We start from the raw sequence: 25,239 nt of genomic DNA on the forward strand, positions 1-25,239 counted from the left end.
TTGTGCAGCCTTGAGGACACTATAGCAAGCACACGCAATGTACTTAACTACATATTAAAACTAAACTCGGGCTGTGAATGATTAAATACAAACCTCTGTACAAAACATACTGTGTAATTCAAAGCATTTAGTCCTCTCAGCAAGTTATGTAGATACGTGTATAGATACATTGTAGATACATTTCATATTGTTTTTAGCTAAAGATATTTGTCCATTTCTCTTCTTCCTCCTCTCATTCTCATGTTGTACAGATGTTTCCTGATATTTGGAACTCCTAGAGAATAACGATTCCCTTGAAACTGCAGAGCAGACTGACCTAAGCGGCTCTTTGTGCTGCATGGCGGCCTGGCTGATTTCCGGGACTACATTGCACCTATCTGATGGAAAACTATTTCTAATCCTCAGATCCAAACAGTGTGCGAAACCCCAGATAACATCTATGATGACAAGTAAAACAATAAGAAAGGTCTGTGTGCGTGTGCGTGTGTGTGTGTGTGTGTGTGTGTGAGTGCATGCGTGCGTGCGCGTGTGTGTGTGTGTGTGTGTGTGTGTGTGTGTGTGTGTGTGTGTGTGTGTGTGCGCGCGTGTGTGTGTGGTGCGTGATGACAGAAATAGACATGAAGAAAGGAAAGCACCGAACATTCATGTCCAGACCATTCTTAACATGTTTCTGTGGCATAGATCTATTCAACCTCGCCAGTCAATCTCTTGATCTGGTTAAAAAAAATAACAAGTAGCCTATGACTCAAAGGTAAAAAAAAAAAGAAAAAAAGGGGGTTTCAAACGGTTTCATTTCTAATTTTGGTAACCTGCCATGTGAATGGAAATGAGAGACGGTTGTTTGTTTGAATTGTGGAATGTCAAACCAACTCTGGGACAAATCTGTACCATCAGGCCACAAACCAAATCAACTACCGTATATCAATCATATTCAACAATCCAGTAAAGGTGGGCAGACTATGATCATCGAGTCAATCATCACAGTAACACGCTAACAACCACACTTTATTCAGTTTTATTTCTTCAAAAGGACCCTATTTGACCCAGATGGATGGTTTTACCTCCACATCGCACATTCTAGCCAATCCTAACACGGTGGACTGCAATATTTTTACAATATATCCCCCCCCCCCCCCCACGTGAGGACAGATTTGGTCATATATTTTTTTTGTTTTTTTGATCCACTTTTTCTCCCATTTTCTATTTTTCTCCCATCCCAATTTTGTATCGTCCAATTCAACCCTCCCCTGTCTCGAACGCTGTTTATTGCCTCCCACAAGCCGGCTGCAATGTGGACGAAGCCATACATAGCACAAGTCCCCTCCGGTACTCGAGGTAGCAGCCGTCGCATCTTTTCACCTGCACAGCGCAATCTTTCAGCGTCGGGGGTCTGCGCTTTGGAGGGACGCCGCCCCCATCGCTTCCTGATTCTACTGCGCAGGCGCACCAACCGACCTGTAGGAGTCACTGTCCACAACGTCCGCTCCCCACCCATCAGTTTCCCACCCCCTAATACTGCCAAATGTATTAGTACAAACGACCAGCCAAACTGAAAGCAATGTGGAGAGCTGGGCTCAAACCCAGCGTCTCCAGCATTGGAGGTGAGCGCCTTGCCCACTGCACCACCTAGCCACCAGAGTTGGTCATATCTAATAGAATTCCTGTGAGCTTGGAAACCGTACGTTATGCACATTGACGGTGACGTCACCAGCTTCCTTTTAATCAATTACCCAAGAGATACACAGCCTTTTGACAACCTGGCAGCCATTTTGGATATTTTTCTTAACTACCAGACTAGAAGGACAGGTTGTAGATTATGTTAGCCGACGCCAGCCGTACGGATCACTACCGCTCTGTCAGTGATTAAGTGACTCGTCTGCCTCTAGTAAACAAACTTCCAGCCCGTAGTGTCCCTCATCCATCAAAAAGAGGCCGTGTGCTACTCTCACTGTGCTTATCTGCCCCTGTGTAAAAGGAAAGCCATTGTACCTGTGCGAGACACCGGGATGCCGTGTGGTCCCTGAGGTTTTCGTTCCATAAGCAAACACCTTCTGTTATGACCATACTGTCTACATGCATGTCTGAGGAGAGCAGAGCAGTGTAATTTCTCATAACTTGTACTAGGCTGGAGAACGGAGGGTGGGAGCGGGGGTGGGGTTTGGGGGGGGGGGGGGGGGGGGGATCCTTCCCATATGGGTTTTGCTTCTGGGAACTGAGGCTAGAAACACAGCCAGGTTATTTCCGACCTGCTTTCTGTGGCCTTTTCAATAAACCGGGATCATTCGTTAAGGCAAGTGACATACTGTAAAGCTCAACACCAAGTCAAATATTTTGACATTCAAAAAGGTCAAATAGAGGTGGAAGACAGCACCGTTCAACATCACATACGGTAGGTAGGACTATTCATTTTTTTTGTTTAGGTGAGGAAACTCCCTTCTCTCCCCCACATTACATTTGGACAAGCATTAAGGTCTTTTCAGACGGTAAGCTTGTATCCGCAGCGTCTCTATGCGCCTCTCGTGTGAATAGATAGGCAGACAGAGTGAGTAAACACCAGGCGCTCTGCGCACAGTAACTATAGAAATGGCTTCTGTGCACTGCTGTATCCCTGCTGTTAGATCATGCTGCTATAATATTAGCTAATGTTCCTGACTAGCTAACATCAGGCTGTCTGACAAGGGTTCATTAGGATAATATGTGTTTCAATATCAGGGCCACTATTCACCCGGCCACTTCTGAACAACAAATATTATGAGAGCTCATCATAGGCTACTTGCTAAAATGACCCATGCAGCAGCACATTGGTAAATGGTGAATGGACTGCATTTATATAACGCTTTTATCCAAAGCGCTTTAAAACGTATGCCTCACATTCACTCACACATTCACACACCGACGACGGAGGCATCCATGCAAGGTGACAACCTGCTCATTGGGAGCAGTTAGGGGGTTAAGTGTCTTGCTCAAGGACACTTCGACACTCTGCCAAAAGGAGCCAGAATCGAACGGGAAACCATCCGATTACCAGACGACCACTCTACCTTTTGAGCCACTGTCTTAACATAGTAGCTGATAATAGGCTAAATAAGAAATGTGCCTAACGTAAACAAGACAAGAGATGCTCTCTGTTTATGTCCAAAAGCAGTTATTATATCAGGGAGCTCATAAAATGTCTTCCCTTTATATTTTGAGTTTGTGTGGCGAGTGGTGACACAAAGTTCAAGACAATTCAACTCTGGCAGCAGGGTGGGGCGCGTGTGTGAGACGAGCACGAACACCACAGTTTTGCAGGGTTGCGTCCGCTTGTCGCTCCACCCACCAGACCTACCCCCGCCTGCCTGTTCGCCTCTCGAAAATCAATTACCAAGGCTTGTCAATCGTCCCCCGTCTGAAAAGACCTTTAGATTGTGAATACTATGGCTTGGAAATAGAGACGGCATTCAAGCGTGAAGTCTACTGCAAAGTTTACTGAACTTGTAAGTCGCTTTGGATAAAAGCGTCAGCTAAATGACTAAATGTAATGTAAATGTACTGCATGCTGTACAAGTAGAGCTACAGTATGTATGAGGGACATAATAGAAAGTACCGTTTAGAGGAAACCGTTCAGTCGGTCTTTCTAAAGGCTGATGTGTCCTTGTGTAGAGCCACAAACACAAGCCCAGGCATGACTCCTCCCTCTGTATTGATATTTGCATGAGTAGGAAGAGCGCAGTGATGTAACAGATCTTTTGTTCGAGGCTCTGTTTGATTCCAGCAATATCGTTAGCTTCCTCTGTTATGCAACACCATCTCAGCTTTCATGCAGTCCCACTGGTCGAGGGGTTGACCTTTGACGCCCTGCATGGGTGGCTACTGTAGCTACTGAACTGCACTCCCTCAAGCTTAGAGAGGAGACAGCACTGCTCCTCCAGAGATCCTCGGACATCAGAATAAAGCCTGATAGAAGGCAAACTGCCTGACACTAAGCAATGTTGAAATAGAGTAGGCCCATGAAAGAGCTTATGTATTTTTAGAGATGGACAGGGCCTTTGATGAATTTCTTATTTGGGTATGCAATGTTGTAACAGATTAAAGGATATTACAGCAATGGAATTATTTGGAGTAACTAGTATTTGATGTCTATCGTCCACTAGACCAGTGGTTCCCAAATCTAGGGGTTGCGAGCCGCCGTGGGGGGGTCGCCAGATGATTACAAAAAAATAAAAAAATTAAAAAGATTTCCAAAAAATAAAAAAGATTATTATTATATATTTTTTTTGCAGTCAGGCCACTGAACTTAGAAGCAGGCCAGGCCAGTGTTTCTAGTTGCAGCGGCGCAATAGTTAAGATAACCTAGGTGGGGAACAACCAGGAGATCACTGCAACTCACACAAGTTGGATAACTATCTCTCTCTCTCTCTCTTGCTCACACACACACACAAAGGGAGCCGCATGTGATTGGTGGAGGCAGGACCCTTACAAAAAACAAAAAATCCATCGAAATCAGTGTTGTTGCTAATCATTGACACATGCTAGCCTGTAATAATCCCCCCCAGAAATATCTACTTTATTGCAAATATATGCCATCACACACACTGCCATTTAAAGGGTTAGAATTATAAAATGAATATGTGGTGTTATGATCAGGGCTGAAGTTGAATAAAAGTTTTTGAAGAGGACAATTTAGTCCCTTATGGTAAGAGTGAGTATTTTTTTCAATCTGACATTACAAAAAAAACTGAAAATCCATCAAAATCAGTGTTGTTGCTAATCATACATATGCTAGCCTGTTTCTTAACAATAATTTGTGATGCCATCACAAACACTGGCATTTAAAAGGTAAAAAAAAAAGAATCCTACACCAGAATGCAGGAAATTAAGTCTTTGTAACAAAAAATTTCCTGGTGGGGGACCCCCAGACACCCCGCTTAAAAAGTGGCCTGACTGGGGCTATGTTTCTAGGGCTGACCTTCGAATTTATTTTTTTGGAATTCGAAGCTTCGGGGCCGAGATTCGATTTTAATTCGAAGCTTGGAGATAAAAAAAAAAATTATACAATTATTTTTAAATTCTTTATTATTATTATTTTATGTTGTGGGACTTGTACAGCACTTTGTTCAACTTTGTCAATGCTGTAAAGTTTAAACCTTTTTAAATCTTAGACAAACAAAACATGCTTTCATGAAATATTGTAAGCCGTCATTTGAGGCTTTATAAAAGCAGCACAATGAACACAAATCTGTCAGTGCCGAGTCTGACCTCATCTTAAATAACAAACAGCATTGCTTGTTGTAGTTAACAAAGAGAGGCAGAGTTGATTAAAACTATATATATATATTATTATATTATATATTTTTTAATAATCACATTTTATTTTCATATTCGAATCCCATGCCCATCGAACAAAGCTTCGAAGTATTTAAGACAGCCCTATATATTTCGCACTATATTTCCTGGCCTGAATGATTTCCCCAGTCCGGCCCTGGTTAAAAGCCTTCAATGCTTATTAGTGTGTGTGCGTTTGAACGTTTGCATGTGTCAACCATACATTTCCATTTATAAAATGTTTTACAAATAAATAAATATATATATATATATATATATATATATATATATATATATATATATATATATATATATAAATTGCCTCCTATAATAGTGGGGGTCGCAGCTCTCTGACACCGTTATTTCGGGGGTCGCGGCCTGAAAACTTTGGGAACCCCTGCACTAGACAAACAAAACAAAACACATTCAATTTGATTCCAGCTTTGTTCAAATGGATGTACCCCCATGGCCCCTGATATTTGTTATGGTGGGGGGGGGGGGGGGAGTTGAAGTTATAAAATCAAGTAAAATCCTAGATTGATGACAAACATGTACAAAATGCTAAATTATGTGATATATATATATATATATATATATATATATATATATATATATATATATATATATATATATATATATATATCACATAATTTAGCATGTTGTACATGTTTGTCATCAATCTAGGATTTTACTTGATTTTATAACTTCAACTCCCCCCCCCCCACCATAACAAATATCAGGGGCCATGGGGGTACATTTTTTGCACAGAAGAGTCTCCTGAGGGCTGGCTCTGTGCAGAGGAACCGCTACAGTTACACTAATGTGCCGCGACATGTGATCAGGGACAGTTTTGAAATCAATCCATCAAACGTGAAAAGCATGACAGCTAATAGAGAAGTGATGCGAGTGACTACGGTTAAGTTATTGGACTGCAGAGTCCCTGACTGACAGAGGCTGTCGCTCGGAATGAGGATTGGGTTGTATTAGAGGCAACACGAGGTGGAGAGACTGAGGTCAACATAAGAACATGGAGAGGTGGTAGGTTACAATGTGGGCAATCTGGATAATTAGCCCAATTAATATTTCGATTTTGAAATATTGAAATATTATTTTCCTGATTGCATCATAAATCATCCCTAAGCAATAACAACTAACGCCCTGTTTATGTTAGCAATTATTATATTATATTCTGTGAGTGATATAAAATTATGCTTCACTCAACTAGAATTCATAACCTGTTTTCTCCTCAAGGGACATTTTATTTTATTTTTTATTTTAAATCTTTATTTCGAACATGGAATGAATACAAACAAACAATAACAAAAGCAAAACACAACTCAATCTACATGTTCGAAAAGGAGTAGGAAGAAGTATACACTTATTTAATCCTACCCCTTTTCCACTACTCAAATGAGTGTACTATTTTAAAACATAAAAAAAAAATATATATATATATGCAAAACAAAAAAACAAAAACTATATATGTAAAACATGAAAGAATTTTTTTTTAAACACCTGTGATTATAAAGTCCCTTCCTCATCCCTGTACCTTGTGAACATCATTTCATTATACCTCAGTTTGAATTGTCTCATGTTTGGACATTGCTTTAGCACCACATTTAGACTGTTCCACAGTTTCACTCCACATATCGAGATGCAGTGTCTTCTCATGGTAGTGCGTACATTTAGCACTTTTAAATTGTGTTCTCCCCTCAGATTATATAACCCCCCTCCCTATCAAAGAACAATTCTTGAATGTTTCTTGGAAGTGCATGACTTTTTGCTTTATACATTAATTGTGCCGTTTTAAATTCCACAAGATCATTTAACTTCAATGTCTTTGACTCCAAAATCAATATGTTAGTGTGATCACGATAACCTGCAATGTGAACTATCCTTATGGCCCTTTTTTGGAGTATAAAAAGTGGTTGTAATGTAGACTTATAATTGTTTCCCCAGACATTCTATGTTAACTTTTACAATAGGTTGCATTTCCATAAAAGTAGACATTTTCCAAAAAGAAATGTTCTGAGAAATGTTTTGAGAGTTAAGAACTCTCAAAGCAATGACTATGCAACGCTGTGACATCATCTGATTGCATTGCCTGAGATGGCTGATAGACAAAACATTTTGCCTGGAATCTGCACATTTCTTTGGGAGAAAATGTCTACTTTCGCAAAATTGCAACATACAGTACAGGTCAATTCCGGGTGGAATTCCTGTTTAAATTTCCATTTACTTTGCATGTTTATCTCAAGAGCCAAATCAAGGTCATCTGTCCAAACCCAGTCTCTACACACGTTGTTGGTTCACAGCATCTCGCTCCATTTGGCCGCTTTAGAAAACAGCTGTTATAGAACAAAAAAAAACCTGCCTGGACAGATGTGTGATAAACCGCTTTGCTCACAACAGGTGCAATTTGGCTGAATTTATCAACTGGCAGAGTGTTAATGTCAGAACCCAGTGTAAGCATCATTAAGTATAAAAATGTGCCCCCCTTTTAAAGGAAACCGAGCACATGTGCCAGTTCACCAGGCCAGGCTTTGAAGTACGCCCATATTTCAGGGACTAAGTGCTTGTTGAACTGCAGCCAACTGCTGGGGCAATACTGGGGCTTTGAGATATACCATGCTCTGGACTAGTGACGTGCTCAGGCTATAGAAGAAAGCTGATAGTGAAGTGACCCCCTCAGCTGACTGAGGGCTAAGGCCCCTCTGTTCTGAGTTGAGGCTGTCAAGGATGAATCAGCTCACAGACCGATGAGAGAAAACCCAGCTAGAGACCAGCATCAGAATCAGAATCAGAATCAGAATCAGAATCAGAATCAGAATCAGAATCAGAATCAGAAAGGTCTTTATTGCCAAGTAGTTTACACATACAAGGAATTGTATTTGGTCATTTGGTGCGACATTAACAGACAGACAATTAAGGTAGATCAAATGGAATATAAACTAAATTACAATAGTGAAGTACAATAGAATAAGATTGTGCACAATGTGGTCGAGTATATACACTAATTAGAATAAAGATAACAATACAGTTGGATGGAATATTTAACAGGGCTGTGCAATTGAGCAGTAATGAAGTATGAAGAGTTTTGAGTTCATATACGAATATATAGTCCAGCATCAAGGGCTTCTGCTCTCATGACCTTTACGGCATCAAATGTAAATATATGTGGGATCAAATCTACATATCCATATTCAATGCAGTCATATCCTCTTATTTCTTCCTTCAGGCAACATCGGTCTCTCTCTTGAATTTCAATGAATTAATTTCTCTTAAACCACTGGTCACAGGTTCATGGTCTGGCAGTGGCTGCACGTTGAGAGGTAGCACGCCAGCGCCAGACCCGGACACTGAGACATACTGTAGAGATTCCACTGGCTCGCTTGTCTGGGAAAACGGGCCCCAGAAGTGTTGTTACCTGACATCATCCCTCCCCGTGTCTGTCGAGGAACAAGAGACCTGCGCCGTGTGCCATCACAGCTTGCCGCCGCAAGGCCACTGAACCCCAGATAGTTGCACTCTGGCGCTGGATACCGAACAGCCCGCCACCAGATAGCACGCCGTTTGCTGTCAGCCAGCGCCGCCAGAAATGAGGTTAAATGGCACTATCTACACAGGATGGGAGCCTCTTCTATTTTTATTAAAGGCGATGACAGCTTCCATTCCTTGGAGAGAGCAAGTGTGATTCTTGGAAATGGCACCGTATTGATTGAAGTATGGAGGTGTTCATAAGGATTCCTATCGCTTTGTTTTGTGCACTTGAGCGTTAGTACTCCAGTTGGAGATGGTCCCATTCATCACATGATCACATGAACTTAAAGGTTCCATATTAAACTCCAACTTTTCAACAAGTTTATATTGGTCTTTGAGGTTCGCTAAACATGTCTTTGAAGTTTTTAGCTGAAAGAACCTCTCAGACGATGCATTCTAGCAGCCTCTATACCCCTCTGTTTCAGTCTTGTTCTCAATTGGCTGTGTTTGTGCCTGAAATGAGCAAACCGCTTTTATCTTACAAATATGATAATTGTCATACATCTAGCAAACAAACAAAATTCAGATCAAACTGATCAAATATGACTCAAGGTCCAGTAATATCATATCAAACTTACCATCAGAAACATATTTTAGGTTCAACTTAATAAGGTAGAAAAGAGAAGGTTTATGAGTGAGCCGCCATTTTGTACAATGCACATGTACAAATATATCTTCACACGCACATATATGCCCGTTATTAACTACATCTATTGTGGCTGCAATTCTGAATGTCACAGCTTAACTGTAGAAACTGCACTATGTACATATTTCACAATTTTCCAGCGTTGAGGCAACAACCCCTCATTGACACAGGAAAGGGCCCTTTACCCAAACTGTGTCAAATAACAAAACCGTGTCAAGCGCAGGTCTAATATATCAAAGCAGCCCTCTGCTGCAGAGAACCCTGCTTTTAGTGATTGGGATGGCTAACTTTTTAGAATGGATACTTTGTTTTTCAGATTTACTTGAATTCCCCTTCAGGAATTTCTTTGATACTAATGACTCTAACAACTGGTGCAACCATACTAATCTCTCACCATCTTTTTCCATTGAGACTATATTTTGGTGGGGTGTGGGGAAAGTAGAGCAGCTGTAACATCATCTTAAAATCACTCCAAACTAATGTGATACACAACATTTCCAACAGATAAACATCTTAGCATACTATGTTATTTGATACTTATCTTGTCTAGCACAGTCTCTGGAGCGTAAAAGTTAGAAGCATTTTGTATAAAAGTATTCTGTACTTCTGTATGACAACTATTAAAGAAACTTGAAACTTGAAACTTGAAACTAGCAAATAAATAAATAAATTATTGAAACTTAAAAAATGCACATGCATACCAAATCTCCTTTCTCAAAGCAGACACAAATGATCTTTACCACTGGGGAACTTCAGATCAGGAATTCAAGCTCGAGAATTGATTATTCAAACGGTAAACATCAAACCTGGCTATTTAAGCAATGCAAATAAGTCCCCAAGTAAGCACCATGGAAGACCAAAACGCACAATGGAAACACAATAGGCTACATGGCTTAATTTCCTGTTCCAGTGTCCTTGGGCTTAAGTTCCCCCTGTGGAAAAGTGTGGGCCTTACCTAGAAGCTGGACCCCTCGAGTGAGGCCGTAGATGTCTATGAGAGCCCAGAGGGGTTCTGAGGCCTGGACGCCACTGAAGAACAGCATGGGACTGGACTCGTTGATGCGATAGAACACCCGGCCCTTCTTGTCCACCCAGAAGGAGATGACGTTGCCCTCGTTGGACAGCTCCTCCGGCAGTGCCTTGGCCCAGAAGCCGCTCTGGGAGACCAGGTCAGGGCAGGCGTACTTTGGCAGGTTGTCTGGGTTGATCCTGGACGGGTCCTTGGATGTGAAGCCCAGGCGCAGAGCGCCGCTCCAGCAGCACTGCTTCTTGGTGATCTGGAGAGTTAAGCAGTTCAAACCATGAAGATCACTTTTTTGAAGACTATGGGACAAGGGGAGCACCATCGGATATCGGACAGATTCCAGGCTAAATCAGGATACTATATGAGAAACATGTCAGATTTCAAAACAAAGAAACTTGATCTTCTGCCTTTTTTTGGCACATGGAAGCATTTAAATCCCAGATGGAGGAACATGTATCATATCATTTTTTTTTTTTATCCACTTTTTCTCCCATTTTCTATATTTTCTCCCATCCCAATTTCGTATCATCCAATTCAACCCTCCCCTGTCACGAACGCTGTTTCTTGCCTCCCACAAGCCGGCTGCAATGTGGACTAAGTCATACATAGCACAGGTCCCCTCCGGTACTTGAGGTAACAGCAGTCGCATCTTTTCACCTGCGCAGCTCGATCTCTCAGTGGCGAGGAGTAACGCGTGGGAGGCTCACGCTGCCCCCGACACTTCCTGATTCTACTGCGCAGGCGCACCAACCGACCTGTAGGAGTCGCTGTCTACAACGCCCGATCCCCACCCATCAGTTTCCCACCCCCTAATACGGCCAATGTGTATTAATATGAACGACCAGCTAAACTGAAAGCAATGTGGAGCGCTGGGCTCGAACAGGCGAGCCCAGCGTCTCCGCATTCGTGGCGAGCGCCTTGCCCACTACGCCACGTAGCCGCCCCCTGTATCATATCATAGTTTATCTCCAATGTCTTTATAGCATTTTGTCCAATGACCCCAAACTACTGGTCTTGTCATCGGCTGATACTTAAAAGTTTAAGACTCAAAATCGTATCAGCAGTGAAAAATTGGTATCGTATCGGTGCATCTGTACCTGATAATATTTCGGTCAAATGTAATATTCAGAATTCTCTTTAGCGCATTGTGTTGACCATACCGTAAACAACACTTGTTGTAAACAACAACTAAAAATAGGTAACCCGGTATGTTTATCGCTAACAGACAAGCTATTGACGTCCAATTTAGAACCTCTATTTACACTGCATTTACCTCGCAAGATAACCGTATCCTTCACTCACATGGCAGTGCTTGCCCTGCTCTCTCACTTTTTCGAGACATAGATGGCCTGATATGGCGGAATGGAAACTCGTTCTAAGCTGCTGCTTTGGCCCACACAAGAGCAGGGGGGAAAGCGGAGAAAATAAGAATAGGGGAGAGAAGAGGAAGGAGGGGGGTGGAGAGAAAGAGAGAGAGAGAGAGAGAGAGAGAGAGAGAGAGAGAGAGAGAGAGAGAGAGAGAGAGAGAGAGAGAGAGAGAGAGAGAGAGAGAGAGAGAGAGAGAGAGAGAGAGAGAGAGAGAGAGAGAGAGAGAGAGAGAGAGAGGGATTTGCTCACACTTACTGCCCACCCCAATGTCCACCACCTGTTGACTGCCAGGTGCCCGGGGTGCTTACCTTCAGCCGGACTTGCTCGTACAGGGCAGTGGGCCTGTTGCTGAAGGTGATGGCATTGCAGAAGCTGGCCTGTCTCTTGACGGTCCTCTGGGATATGTCCATGACTATCTGGGAGCCCTTGGCGCTGGGGTGGAAGAGCAGGGGGAAGGACGGCATGGCGCCACACGGCTGGATGGGCAGGCAGCGCTTGGGCTTGTGGTGACACCGGTGGGACGCGGTGGGAAAAGGGCCGCCCAAAGAATCTGTGGAGGAGGAAGCGCTGAGGTTAATGGAAGAGCATGATCTGTAGGCTATTGACTGTGTTCACACTTCACACAGCGGCCACTTTGCTCTTATGTCATACACAGGTTGGGTTCCTTTCCACCCTGTTCCACCCACTAAGTAAAATCCTATCCAACAAAGTAGAAATACTGTAATGGTCTAGTTTTTTTTTTTTTTTTTTTTATCTTTTTCCCCCCTCCATTTTTCCTCCGATTTTCTCCCATCCCAATGTTAGTCGTATGCCAATTCCCAGTCCCTTCCTGGTCGCTGCGCACTTACCCCCCACAGTCAGATCATCTGGGAGAGTGGAGGCTACCACGTGCTTCCTCCGACACACGTCCAGCCAATCACCGCTTCTTTTCACCTGGCAGCGCGGATTCTCATCGAGAGGGCGTAGCGTGTGGGAGGATCACACTATCCCCCTCAAGTCCTATCCACGCTTAGCAGGCGCCCCGACCGAACTGTAGGAGTCGCTGTTTACAACGACCCGGACCCACCCCGCCAGCTTCTCCCACCCTCTAATACAGCCAATTGTATTAGTGTGGACGGCCAGCCAAGCTGGTGACAACCCCGGAGCTGTGAGCTGGATTCGAACAGGCGAATCCAGCTCACAGCTCCGGGGTTGGTGACGAACGCAATCTCCGCTCGGCCACCTAACCGCCTGTAATGGTCTAGTTCTGATTCAAATCAAATGTCAAAGGGGGAGCCCATTGCAAAGACAAAACTGTGACTGACATGTACTTACGTATGTGGAAGTCAGTGGCAACTAGGGATGCATTAGTATCAGGTCTGGCTAGATTAGGGTATTAAAACCTGATATCAAGAATCAAATGCAACTAAATGGACCATTTCAGATCTCTGGAATAGTCCAAACTTGTTTATATTTCAATTGTTCTGACCCCCAAATGAAGGGCCCAAGTCTAACATGTTCAGTGAAATTAATGGATCACACTGGTTTTCGGTATCGGCTGATACGGTTCAGAATTGGGAATAGGCATCGACGTCGGTTTTGATGCATAACATACGTATTTAATTGTTTTCAGAAATCCAGTAAGGAGCATAAAATAATTGGTCATCTCAATTTTCTCCTTGGAACGACAACATACAAAGGATAGAGCCGCTCTCTCGGTACATTGCGAGAATTGTGCAGCTGCGGGAAGTTGATTCAAAATGAGGTAATTTCAGTAATTGGTAACCTCCTACAACAACACCCTTCTCTCTTATTGTTATTATACATCTTGCCAACTTTTAACTGGACTGTAGTGTAATACTTTTGTTTCTGTATACGTGAAGTGTGGGAACATTTGTGTGAGAGTAGCCTAAGCAGCTGTTATTGATGAAGAAGAAGAAGAAGAAGAAGAAGAAGAAGAAGAAGAAGAAGAAGAAGAAGAAGAAGAAGAAGAAGAAGAAGAAGAAGAAGAAGAAGAAGAAGAAGAAGAAGAAGAAGACGAAGAAGACGAAGAAGACGAAGAAGAAGCTTTATTGTCCTTGCGCAGGATACAATGAAATTAGGAGTGCTACTCCTGATCAGTGCAATTAAAAAAAGAGGAAACAACATACAGATCAAACATTGACCTCAACAACAACAACAGCACATTCATCCATCCAACAGACATACAGTACTACAAATATGTAAGTACAAAGAGGTAGGTTGCATTTGAATAAGTGCGTATTACACCAACATTTAATCTTAGAATAAATATGATTATTGCACTGGTATAAATAATTATTGCACAAGAATAATGATTACTATTGCACAAAATATTAATGTAATTGTTGCACTAAGGCCGGTAGGTTTCCCAAGCAGGTACACGTATTGTATGTATGTATGTATGTGTGTGTGTGTGTGTGTGTGTGTGTGTGTGTGTGTGTGTGTGTGTGTGTGTGTGTGTGTGTGTGTGTGTGTGTGTGTGTGTGTGTGTGTGTGTGTGTGTGTGTGTGTGTGTGTGTGTGAAGAAGAAGAATTCAAAGAAATACAAGACAGCAGTGAGTTACTACTAATTAGTGCAGCAGTAGTGAAGGACTATTATGTAAACAGAATGCCTAGTGGAATTGTTGACATATAGACAGTGACAACAAGGACTATAATAATGTTTTGGGGAACACACAGCGTAATTGTGTAACACGAGATGTGGCTCATGTATAATTGAATGGAGACTGAACAAGTCGAGCAGGTACCAACCGAAACAGTGGCAGGCTAGTGAGGTTTTTCTGTCTTATCGCTACAGAACAAAACTGAACGACGATCTGAGTGCGGGAGGAAATAGAATTTCTACTCACTGTTTTACTATACTGGTTAGAGGAAGTGGTCAAAACAAAACTGGACCCACTCACAATGCTATTTTTTAACAAACACCCCTGTACGTCATGAGGAACACACAGCCGTCCATTCAGCAAGAGTATACCCACAGTACACCGAAAATACTGCTTTTTCACAGCTGGCCTTTTGTTTGAGACTGATAAGGAGATGGCTTCAAGCCCCTATGAGCACTAAATCAACAGTCCCTCCCTTTGGTTGAGTTAATCAGCCTATTCCTCATTCACTTTCCCCCCCATCTCCCTTCAAAGCCTTAATGCCAAGGACACTGTGTTGTCAATGGAGGTATTCCTTTAAAATCCTCCCAAATAATAACTTATTCTCGTGAGGCATTAACTGCGTGACTGATCAAGTAGAATGCAGGAAAATCCTATATTGTAACCACTGTATGTTATCCTTCATGGGTTCCGACACGAACGTCGTCTTCAATAGAGAGGTCCTTCCACTTCGCTATGGAAACCATCCGTCATCGTTTCGACAGATCGTGTCAATCAACCAGCGGCGGAGGTCAAAGGACAATTTCAGACCTGATTCATTTTCTAGAAAATGTCTCCTTGAAGGGGTCAGAGACACTGACAGCTAAATATGAATGCTCTGGGAAGAACTCTGTCTGTGTGAGCGGGCATGACTGAGAGGGAAACAGATTGTAATCTGGATACGTGCCCTTAGGAGCAAATAAGTTATTCTTGTTCTGCTAGTGACCTCTGAGGGTTAAGAGCTTTTCAGCAGGACCCAAGACACAAATCAATTAGGGCAGGCAGGCCTGCCAACACTCATGTGGATTCTGAGATCAGACCACGGGCTATTATCCAAAGCAGCAGTTTGAATCTCACAACGTCAATATAGATGTAGGGCTGCCCGCTCTCTAGTCCGTTGGCTGGGAAATTGGTCATTTTGGTCTTAGTTGACTACAGGTTTCTTTAGTCCATTCATAGTTTATTGTGCTTTTTTTTGTGCAGTGTTAATGTTGTTTCTTGTAAACATGATAAGCATGTCTCTGGTGTGCAGATGTAAAATATGGTTATTCTGCATGTCTGCATCTGGGAGATGCAACTAGATTTGTTGATTAAATAAAGATTTAAGAAATAATACGACAATTTGTTGAATAAGAATTTATTTATATTAGTCGAGGATGGCTTTAGTGGAGGAGAACTCATTATGAATCTATGTATGTAAAGGCACCAGCATCATTTCAAAAGATGACGGTACTTACAGTATAATCAGAACGCTGCCACAAGAACAGAACCACCTCCGCGTAAGTCGCGGAGGACCATATCGGTCTAAATATGAAAACATTCTCTCTCTCTCTATCTTTCTTTTTCTTTCTCTCCATGCGTGTGCACTTCCTTGATTTCATTGGCAAACTCACAGCTTTCCGTGCTGCCTTTCAGGTCCAATGCGCAAAGATGCACCATTTTTGTTAGTGTGACCAGGAAATATATAAGGTAGGTTTATCACCATACTGACATAATTATGGTCCTTGGTAAGAAGCCTTTTAAGAAACCTACTTTTACTCACAGGCATTTTCTTTAATGTGTGCTTAACCTATTTGCCATTGTATATTCCCTGCGAAATAGGAATCTGAAAATGTAGGTCTTTGTCATTTACTCCTGTTTTCTCTATAGACCTCTCATGTGTGTCATAATGGGGGACAGTATTAAAGGTATAATCTGCAATGTCGTCAAACAGTGACCTCTAGGCAAAGGATAACAGCATGGTACTGCGCTTTGTTACAGTTTTTGTTTTTGTCTGATGTGTGGATTAGATTCCAGTGGGTATAAGGAAGTGGTTGCTACTGCTGGTCACACCTCAGGCTGTACCAAGAGATGTCTGGAGAAATCCACAGTATAATAAGTTACTAAACTCCAACCCACACGTCGGACCAAAACAAGAAAGCAAACAAAGCGCAATACCAAGTGTGGCCCTTTTGCCTAGAGGTCACTGTTTTACGGCATTACAGATTATACCTTTTAAGTATGGCTGCCCCCATTAATGAGGTCACTTAATGAGGTGATCTACCTCACAATACAAAGTGTCTAAAACAACCTCTTTTACTGTTAGCCACTGTAACATTAACTACCAAAGATTATAGCTAATGTCAGCTACCAAATGTTGTAGGTAACTCTAGCAACTGTTAAACAAAGGCCATCTTTGATGAACACATACTAGCGTTAGCTGTAACATCTGGTAAGTGACATATAGCATCTGTAATGTTTGGTAGTAATTCAGATGGCCTTTGCAGAGTGTTCTGGTCTTAGGAAAAGTACAGCACATTTATTGCAGCAGATACACTGGTGCCTTGAGGTCCTGCTGTCTGCTCTGCCGTGATGAATGGCGCTCTATGCACAACAATAGTCTTAAACGAAGTCATGACAAATCCTGCAAACATATTGTATCCATGATGTCATGTTATACGTGATGTCTTCAAGGAAACAAGACAGGAGCGTATTGTACTCAACCACTGACCATACAAAAGACTGACAACAGAAGTCAAGTACTGAAAACAGCACTGGAGAAGAAAAACCCCACCTCACCCTGATTAAAAGATGTAGGCTACTATGCTCAAGCATCTAATGAGACAATCAAACCCCATTCTCCATTTCTAATTAATTTCACCTAATACTGTAGCTTTCTGAAGAAAACACAATCTCTAAAGAAAACGCCTTTGTTTGAGGAACTAATTCATAGAGGGGTGGCATGGGATATTGGGCTGATTATTGCTGAATTTCCACAATACTAAAATCTGACATCATGTGTAATATGTCAGAAAAAGATTTTCTGCACGTCAGATGATCTCACAAGAAACGAATGAAGAAACATGGATTAGGACTATATCTGAATTATTTTCATCCAGTACTGACCCAATGCGGTTTAAGTCTATACTGTTCAGTAAAAGCAACAGATTAGATCAGCCTTCAGCATTGTCTACGTAAAGGTTTAGGATTTAGGATTAGTTCAGTGAAAAAGTGAAATCAGGTCATCCCTGTTAATTACAACAACTTCAATGTGGCACCTGGGATTTTCTGAATGGGTCTCATGAGCTTTACTGGCATGAAGCTTACCTAAGGACCATGTTCATTTTCAATACAAACACAAAACAAACAAACAAACAAACAAACAAACAAACAAACAAACAAACAAACAAAAGCATAAACCTACATGTGACGGAGGCACAATGCATTGCCTTCTCTGTGAGGGTTTGTGCCTATACTACTACATCCTCGGGGGCACAGCGGCTGCCTGCATGCTAGGCATGTCTGCAGAGTGGCGCAAACTGACAGGAGATGCCATGGGTTTAACATTGAGCAGAGCCCTGCCATGATAAAGAGAGGCGCCACAACAAACGTCAGCCGTGCAGGTTAAGGAAGGATGATATTACTCAGTCCCCCACCACACACATTAGGACAAAATGGACATTAATTAATTGGAGAGGGCAAACACGGGATAGAATGGCCCTGTGTCACCTGGCCTTCTTCCTACATTCCTCATTGCTTTATCCGCAGGCTTCATCACCGGCCCTGATGTGGTGTGACGTTAGTTAGTATCCAGACTCAGTGGATGAAGTAGGGAAGTCGCAGGCAGGCAGCATCCTCTACAGACCCAGGGGGCATGTATGTGTTTTAGCTTGGGTTATGTCATCATACCTTGTGTGCTCTCAATGATAAGTAAACAACCGTGAGCCTCCTACAACCTACATCATCTTACCCGGTCTGCCAATACCATTTACTGTACCTTTAGTGTAACCTTGGATCCATGCGATTTACAATATACAGTATTTAGGGTGGTTGTAATTTAAAGTATAAAGTATAATACTGCAGTTGCAAAGATGACAATAAAATAGAAGAGATGGTAAATAATATTTCTTTATATTACAAAAATGCAGGGGAAAAACATAGGAAGATTAGATTTTTGTGTATTTATTACAATTATAGTATAAAATATTACATTATACATTCGGACCACAGTGGTATGTGTACTCAAAAAGACAAGATTACTCTCCATTCAGCCTGTTTGTGAACAAACAGGAATGCATAGTAGGCTATTTATTTCATATAGTATTTATCTGTCATTTTGAAATGGCTGAGGCTGTCTTACACGTGTGTTCAGCAGGCCATGCCTTGTCTTGTCTTGGGGGTGTTTATAAATATCTAACAAACAGCACATACAGGAAAGGTTATGTGTTTTTAATACAAAACATGCTCATTTATTAATTGGCTTATTCCAGCTATGACTAGGCCCGTAATGAAATGTCAGAGGAAAATAAGTTTCAACTAAGTTTTTGACTCATTCATTGAGTGAAAGTAAAATGACTTCCAGCACTATGGTCTTGTTCAATTGATTGATTTGAATTGTCACATGTAGTAGCCTACTAATTGATATACCAATTGTAAAATGTTGCAATGGGGTATATCCTAATAATACACGTAGAATACTGAAGCTCACTCAATATCTTGCCTTAATTTTTTTTTTTTTTTTTTTTTTTTTTTACACCTACATAGATCAACATTTACAGAAGTATTATTCTCGTATGCGCATGCTATACACACGCGCGTATCCAAGTTCATAATGCTGTTATTACAGTAGCAATCCAGTCAGTCAGCTTCGGTTCGATTATAGCATGCAATAAAATATATCCATAATCCATAAAAAAGACTCCTCTCCATATCAGATAGTCCTACCGTAAAATGTATTTCGTGTGATCTGACCTCCCATGGTTGGATGCAAGGTGAGTTCTCTTCTCTGACTTTGGTGGATCCCAAATACCGTAGGCTATTCACAAGGAGCCGCGCGTCTTCGGTGTCAACATACTATCGGCTCTAGCGCGCTTTCGCTCTTTCCGACGGTCCCGACACCGTCTCCACGACGAGTTGTGACTGTCCACAGGCGCATCGACATTGGGCAGTGGGCAGTGGCCAGCCAGCAGGCAGGGTGATACACAGCTCTAGACCCTCACACCGCAAAATCACATTGGAATTAACATAATAGGTGGTAGTGGAGGTGGAGCTTAGCGGGACTATTTAACACTGTGCGCTACCATGAAGGTAGGTGATGATAGGAATCTTCTCCGGTCCTTTTTAGTATCTCGGGAGGAGCTCATTGAGTCCAGCCATTAAAAATGCAGGCATAGCCTGGCTGACGTTACCTGTTCACGGACTCAGGAGCCAGTAGACGCTGGTCAGGTCGACTAGTCGACTATAGTTTGAAAGGAGTTCAATTTTTTATCTATTTTAGTGATAAATAAACAAAAAATCTATAGAGTTGTGGAAAACAGGGAAGAAACATCATGTTGCCTTGCCACAACTCCGGAATCGGTACACAAAATCGATACATAAAATAAAATATATTATAGTAACATTTTAAAAAATATGAAAAGTGTTTCTGAGACTAAATTGATTACGCCACACCCTCCATAGTTTAAATGCAACAAATAAGTAGGCTGCTGGTCAGGTAGGTTATTGCTCAAGATAAAGCTTTAGGTCACCTAGGTTTGATGTCAATTCAAAACATACTGTACACAATTTAGTTTTTTCCTGTTGGTGTCCTTGACAACTTGTGCGAAGAGTAATGTTGATGTATTATGACAGGCTTTGTTTAGCTGCAAAGCCACCATGATGACCATGCATGCAGACAGACGCATGGCTTGTGGATCAACACGAAGATGATCAGGCTGAGAAATTGGGCCAGTTTGAAAGGAGTTCTCATCGTCAATACGACTTCCCTGTCGAAAACCTGTTGCCACAACGTCGGAATTAAAATGTTCTATATGTTGCACCAGCGTAAGTTCAAACTTAGCCCAGTTATAACATACTGTAAATTATTGGCTTAGAGACAACAGAGTACAGCAACTTGCAATGGGCCTGGTCTACAAGATACACTACACGACTAAGGTACCCATGTACATGTCAAAATACTTCCCAAAGGTCAGTGAATACCACGACCACAACACCAGAGGGAGCTCGACAAATCATGTTAAACCCAGATTCGGCTCAAACAAGGGACTAAACACGTTTCGCAATTATGCCACATCAATGTGGCGTCTGCTGACCAAATTTCTTGGTGAAGCACAAATTATTATATTATATTATATATTAAATTATATTTTTAAAACATCCCCAAGGCTGCAACACCCCCATTCCTCCCAGGTGTCAGGCTCCTCATTCGCTTCCATTCATTTTGGGGACCATGTTTAAATATCATACTTCTGAAGTATAAACAAACTATACTGCTGTGACGATTTCAATAAAACAGACCATTCTGAGTCAATGGTACATGCTTGTACAACTGTACAAGCAAAACTGTACATTGGAATATCGAGGGAAACGTGAATAAGAGCAGCACGGTGAAAACAAGCTGCTGAACCTCAGCCTCTCAGTCAAACATCAGCCACAACACCTGATTACTTCAGGAACTGATTTTATCTGAAGGAGCTTCCCATAACCTTCTGACAAACTTCCTGAGAAACATCCGCCTGGCCCCAGACTTCAGGAACAGCTGGTGACCATGCAGACAGACACTGATAGAACCCCTTCTTCAGTCTCCTCTAACATGTATTTACCACCTTCCTCTGCACGAGGCCACAGATGGGTTTTATGTAACACAAGGACAATTACGTGGGTAATTCGAAAGTAAACGCACGCATTTCAGCCACACACACGTGGCCCAATATATATATATATATATATATATATATATATATATATATATATATATATATATATATATATATATATATATATATATATATATATATATATATATATATTTTTTTTTAAATCCACTCACCATTTGATGCACTTCTTTACGAGGAAATAGTGTCTCTCCCATCTGATCACTTGTAAATTAAATCCATCCTTCGATATTTTCTGATGAAACGTTCAATGACCTCCTCTGCTTGCAAACAGTTGCAAATCAGGCAATGCAACAAACAGCAGTCTTTTGTGATCTAATCGATGCTTCATTCGCGTGAGGTCACAGGATGCTGTCGAAATCCTCTAAACATTGTTCTGTTGATGCGTGACACACGTTCCATTTTCGGGACTCCGACTCCGACAGGTGGTCACTCAGACAGTCACCCAAGCGATTGCCAAAGCAGTGCACTCATCAAAGCTGTGGGCTCACCTATCCCATCTTCCTCTTCTTCTCCTTCCTCTGGGTGAATGTTTCGACGACTTAGCTATTAGCTAACGTTAGCTACAACAAGTTAGCTTACAGAGTCCAAGACGGCACGTTCACGTCAATTACACTACTTCAACTGAGATAAAAAAAATAATATATATATCATCAAACGATGCACAATAAGTTCATGAACAATTGAATAAAGATATTAAAATATGAATTATTATATTAGGTAAATTAATCTTCTTTTATCTAACGTTATGTCAGTCTCTTTCAAATCAAGTTGCACACAGTCAATAGGGTCCAGCTGCAGTTCCGTATCATTAGCTGGCACCATTCACTGATTGGATCTCAAGGTTGTCAACACAATGTAACACGGCGTGAACTCCAATCAATCAAGTGCGCATGGCCTCACTAACCGCCATTTTTTCCCCACTGGCATTGTTTTTTTCACAGGGGAAAACATTTCTAATAAAAAAAAAATATTAAAAAAAATAATAATAATAAAAATAATAAAAATATGTAATAATATTTTTTTTGTCTGTATACTGGTGAAGCACTGCCTCACTAGTAGTCATGCAATAACCTCCACTCACTACCCACTTTCAAAACGACTCTCAAAGAGCACCTACGGGAGACTGCAATTCGAAACTGGCCCCTGTAAATGTACAGTAAATGTCCTAACCCAATAATACATGAGACCCTCTTCTTGGGACCAAGTAAGGTTTTGTCGATATTCCAATGTACAGTTTTGCTTGTACAGTTGTACAGTTTTCCCCACCCTGTCTACCCAACCCCCCCCCCCACCCCACCCACCCAACTACCTCCAATGTACAGTCCCCCCCTCCCCCACCTACCCAACCACCTCCAATGTACAGTTCCCCCACCCCCACCCCACCTACCCAACCACCTCCAATGTACAGTCCCCCCCCCACCCCACCTTAAAGCCAGATAGTCCATATCCCAACTTAGTCCATATCCACGTTTTTTGTATTCTATCTCCGATCACATAACAATGCTACACAATCAAAGATTGAAATCTGATAAGATCATCTCCAAAACAAAATACGTGGCCTTCACATTTCCCCCAAAAAATGGGAGTTCTACTGTGTACAGTGTACAGTACCTCTAAGTGAAGGAGCCACTTGTTCTGTCTTAGCAGTGTCTGGCCCCTCAGGTGCCACGTTGGCACAGCTATGGTTCTCAATGGGCAGCTCTCAGAATGTCGCCTCAGCGTTTACCTGGCGGCAGCCCAGAGAGATAGAGTCAGAGGCGGGGAGGAACTGAGATGTGGAGCTCCCTGGCTACTTCCGTCACAACATGGTCTCATCAAACGTAAATAAAGTACTAGTCGACTCACAGGAAAAAAGGGTGTCGAACAAAAAAATATTGTAGTCGCAGGCGAGTCCTCTCACCACTACACTAAACCACCCTGATACAAACACAGCAATTGTATGATGCGAGCGTCCTGGGTTTGTTAAAAGTAAAAAAAAAAATGTAATATTATGTACTTATTTGTAAATATGTCAATATATTGCTTATTTGTAATATGTACACATGTACATTTTCATAAACATTAATATATTACGTATGGCTATAACATAATGTACAATATACGTACCATTTTCCTGTGGTCGATAAGTACTTTATTTACATCATTTTAAGCGAGATCGGGTTGTCCATCTGGGAAGCTCTGGGAAGATGAGCAGACCTCTGACTATGCTGGATGAATGAAATGCAGAAAAAGTATAGGGCGCTTATTTGATTGAGCAATTTGATTGCCATGTTTAGGGTCTTAGAAACATATTGCATTTTTTTTTTACTCAGAAAAATATTTTATTTCCAATATTGAAATTGACATTCCTGATACAGTTGATTGCTAATGTACAAGTCAGTTTAGCTAATGACGTGTGTTGAGTTTTCAGTGAGGACATGGCCTCCCATAAATTGTCCCACCTGTCTCCTATTCCTGTGACAAAATGGCATCCAATGTAATAAAAAAAGTCAACCAACTTTCTCTGGTCTGCATCCCCTTAACAATTGTGTGTATTGAGCTGTACTGTATTGTCGTACATTCATACATTTTATTTACTCTGTTTTCCCGTGATAACGAGTTAATTTAATTTGTTTTCCCGTGATAACGGGATAATTTTCTCGAGATCTCGAGAAAACGAAACGATAGTCACTCTAGTATATTAAATCACTGCAGGAAACATCATTCAGTGTCGCAATGTCAGAGGAGCAGGTAGCCCTTTCGTGACTATGATGCACTCGGTGCATCACAGTCACGAAAGGGGCTAAGCAGGAGGATATTGATCACCGGGTCACATATCTCTTCAATCAAGGCCTGACACAGGCTGAAATAGCTTTATGCCTTGCTGTTACAGATAATATATATACACATTAGTGTGCGTCAAAGTGCAATCAAAGTGAGCTCTCAAAGAGCACCTGGCTACGGGAGGCTGCAACTCGAAACTGGCCCCGTCCAAACCCCTCCCTCATACCCCCTCCATGTACAGTTTCCTCCCCCTATGTATATTTTCTGTTAGGATCTCTGTTTAACAGTACTGTATATTTGCATATCTTGTATGTCACAAATGTAACAGTACTGTGTATACCTGTATGAATGTCATGTACCCCCCTGAAATAAATTAATCCGTTATCACGAGAAAACGGACTTCGTTTTCCCGTGATAACGAGATAATAAGTCGTTATCACGAGAAAACTGACTTTGTTTTCTCGTGATAACGTGAAAATTATCCCGTTATCACGAGAAAACTAATTAAATTAACTCGTTATCATGGGAAAACGGAGTAAATAAAATGTATGAATGTACGGCCGCTTAGGGCTTCCGTAGTATTGTACCCACTACCCATTCTGAAATCTGTTCATAAAATTTTCAATCAATCAATCAATCAATCAATCAATCAATCAATCCCTCTTCCTATATCCAGCTTCTTTGGTGTTGTGTCTGAGAGGCCCCTCCCCTTCCTCTGGACTACCATGGGATCCTATTTGCGAAAAAATATGAATGGTTACTCTTCTTCTTCTTTCGTGTAACGTCAGAGGTCCAACTCCGTATCTTGTAGCCATGCCCTTAACTCTGGTCCCACATCAAAGAGGCTGGCTTCCGAGGGTGGTTTGTATAGGGGGCAGATGGTCAGGATGTGGTCAACAGTCTGCTCAGGGTCTCCACACTCACATGCAGCGCTGTCTGCCAGGCCCCACTTTTTTAATGGGCGCTTATTTGATTGAGCAATTTGATTGCCATGTTTAGGGTCTTAGAAACATATTGCATTTTTTTTTTACTCAGAAAAATATTTTATTTCCAATATTGAAATTGACATTCCTGATA

At 41.7% G+C, this 25,239-nt stretch overlaps 1 protein-coding gene across 2 annotated transcripts in view; it reads right to left on the bottom strand.

Annotated features, from left to right (window-relative positions):
- Positions 1-19,659, bottom strand: part of LOC311234064 (E3 ubiquitin-protein ligase NEURL1-like) — a 68,080-nt gene extending 48,421 nt beyond the window's left edge. The window contains exons 1-3 of one of the 2 annotated variants that reach the window (XM_084321160.1): positions 19,475-19,659; positions 12,191-12,432; positions 10,446-10,767 (exon numbers count right to left, since the gene is read on the bottom strand). In XM_084321160.1, the coding sequence (XP_084177286.1) occupies positions 10,446-10,767; positions 12,191-12,432; positions 19,475-19,481 (571 nt within the window). In that variant the 5' untranslated portion in view covers positions 19,482-19,659. Of the gene's footprint in view, positions 1-10,445; positions 10,768-12,190; positions 12,433-19,447 lie in introns of both variants that reach the window. The other variant, XM_084321159.1, reaches the window with a different exon arrangement.
- Between the last annotated feature and the right edge of the window lie 5,580 nt (positions 19,660-25,239).

The sequence above is a fragment of the Notolepis coatsorum genome, assembly GCF_963971535.1.
Source record: "Notolepis coatsorum genome assembly, chromosome: 9".
Taxonomy (NCBI): Eukaryota; Metazoa; Chordata; class Actinopteri; order Aulopiformes; family Paralepididae; genus Notolepis; species Notolepis coatsorum.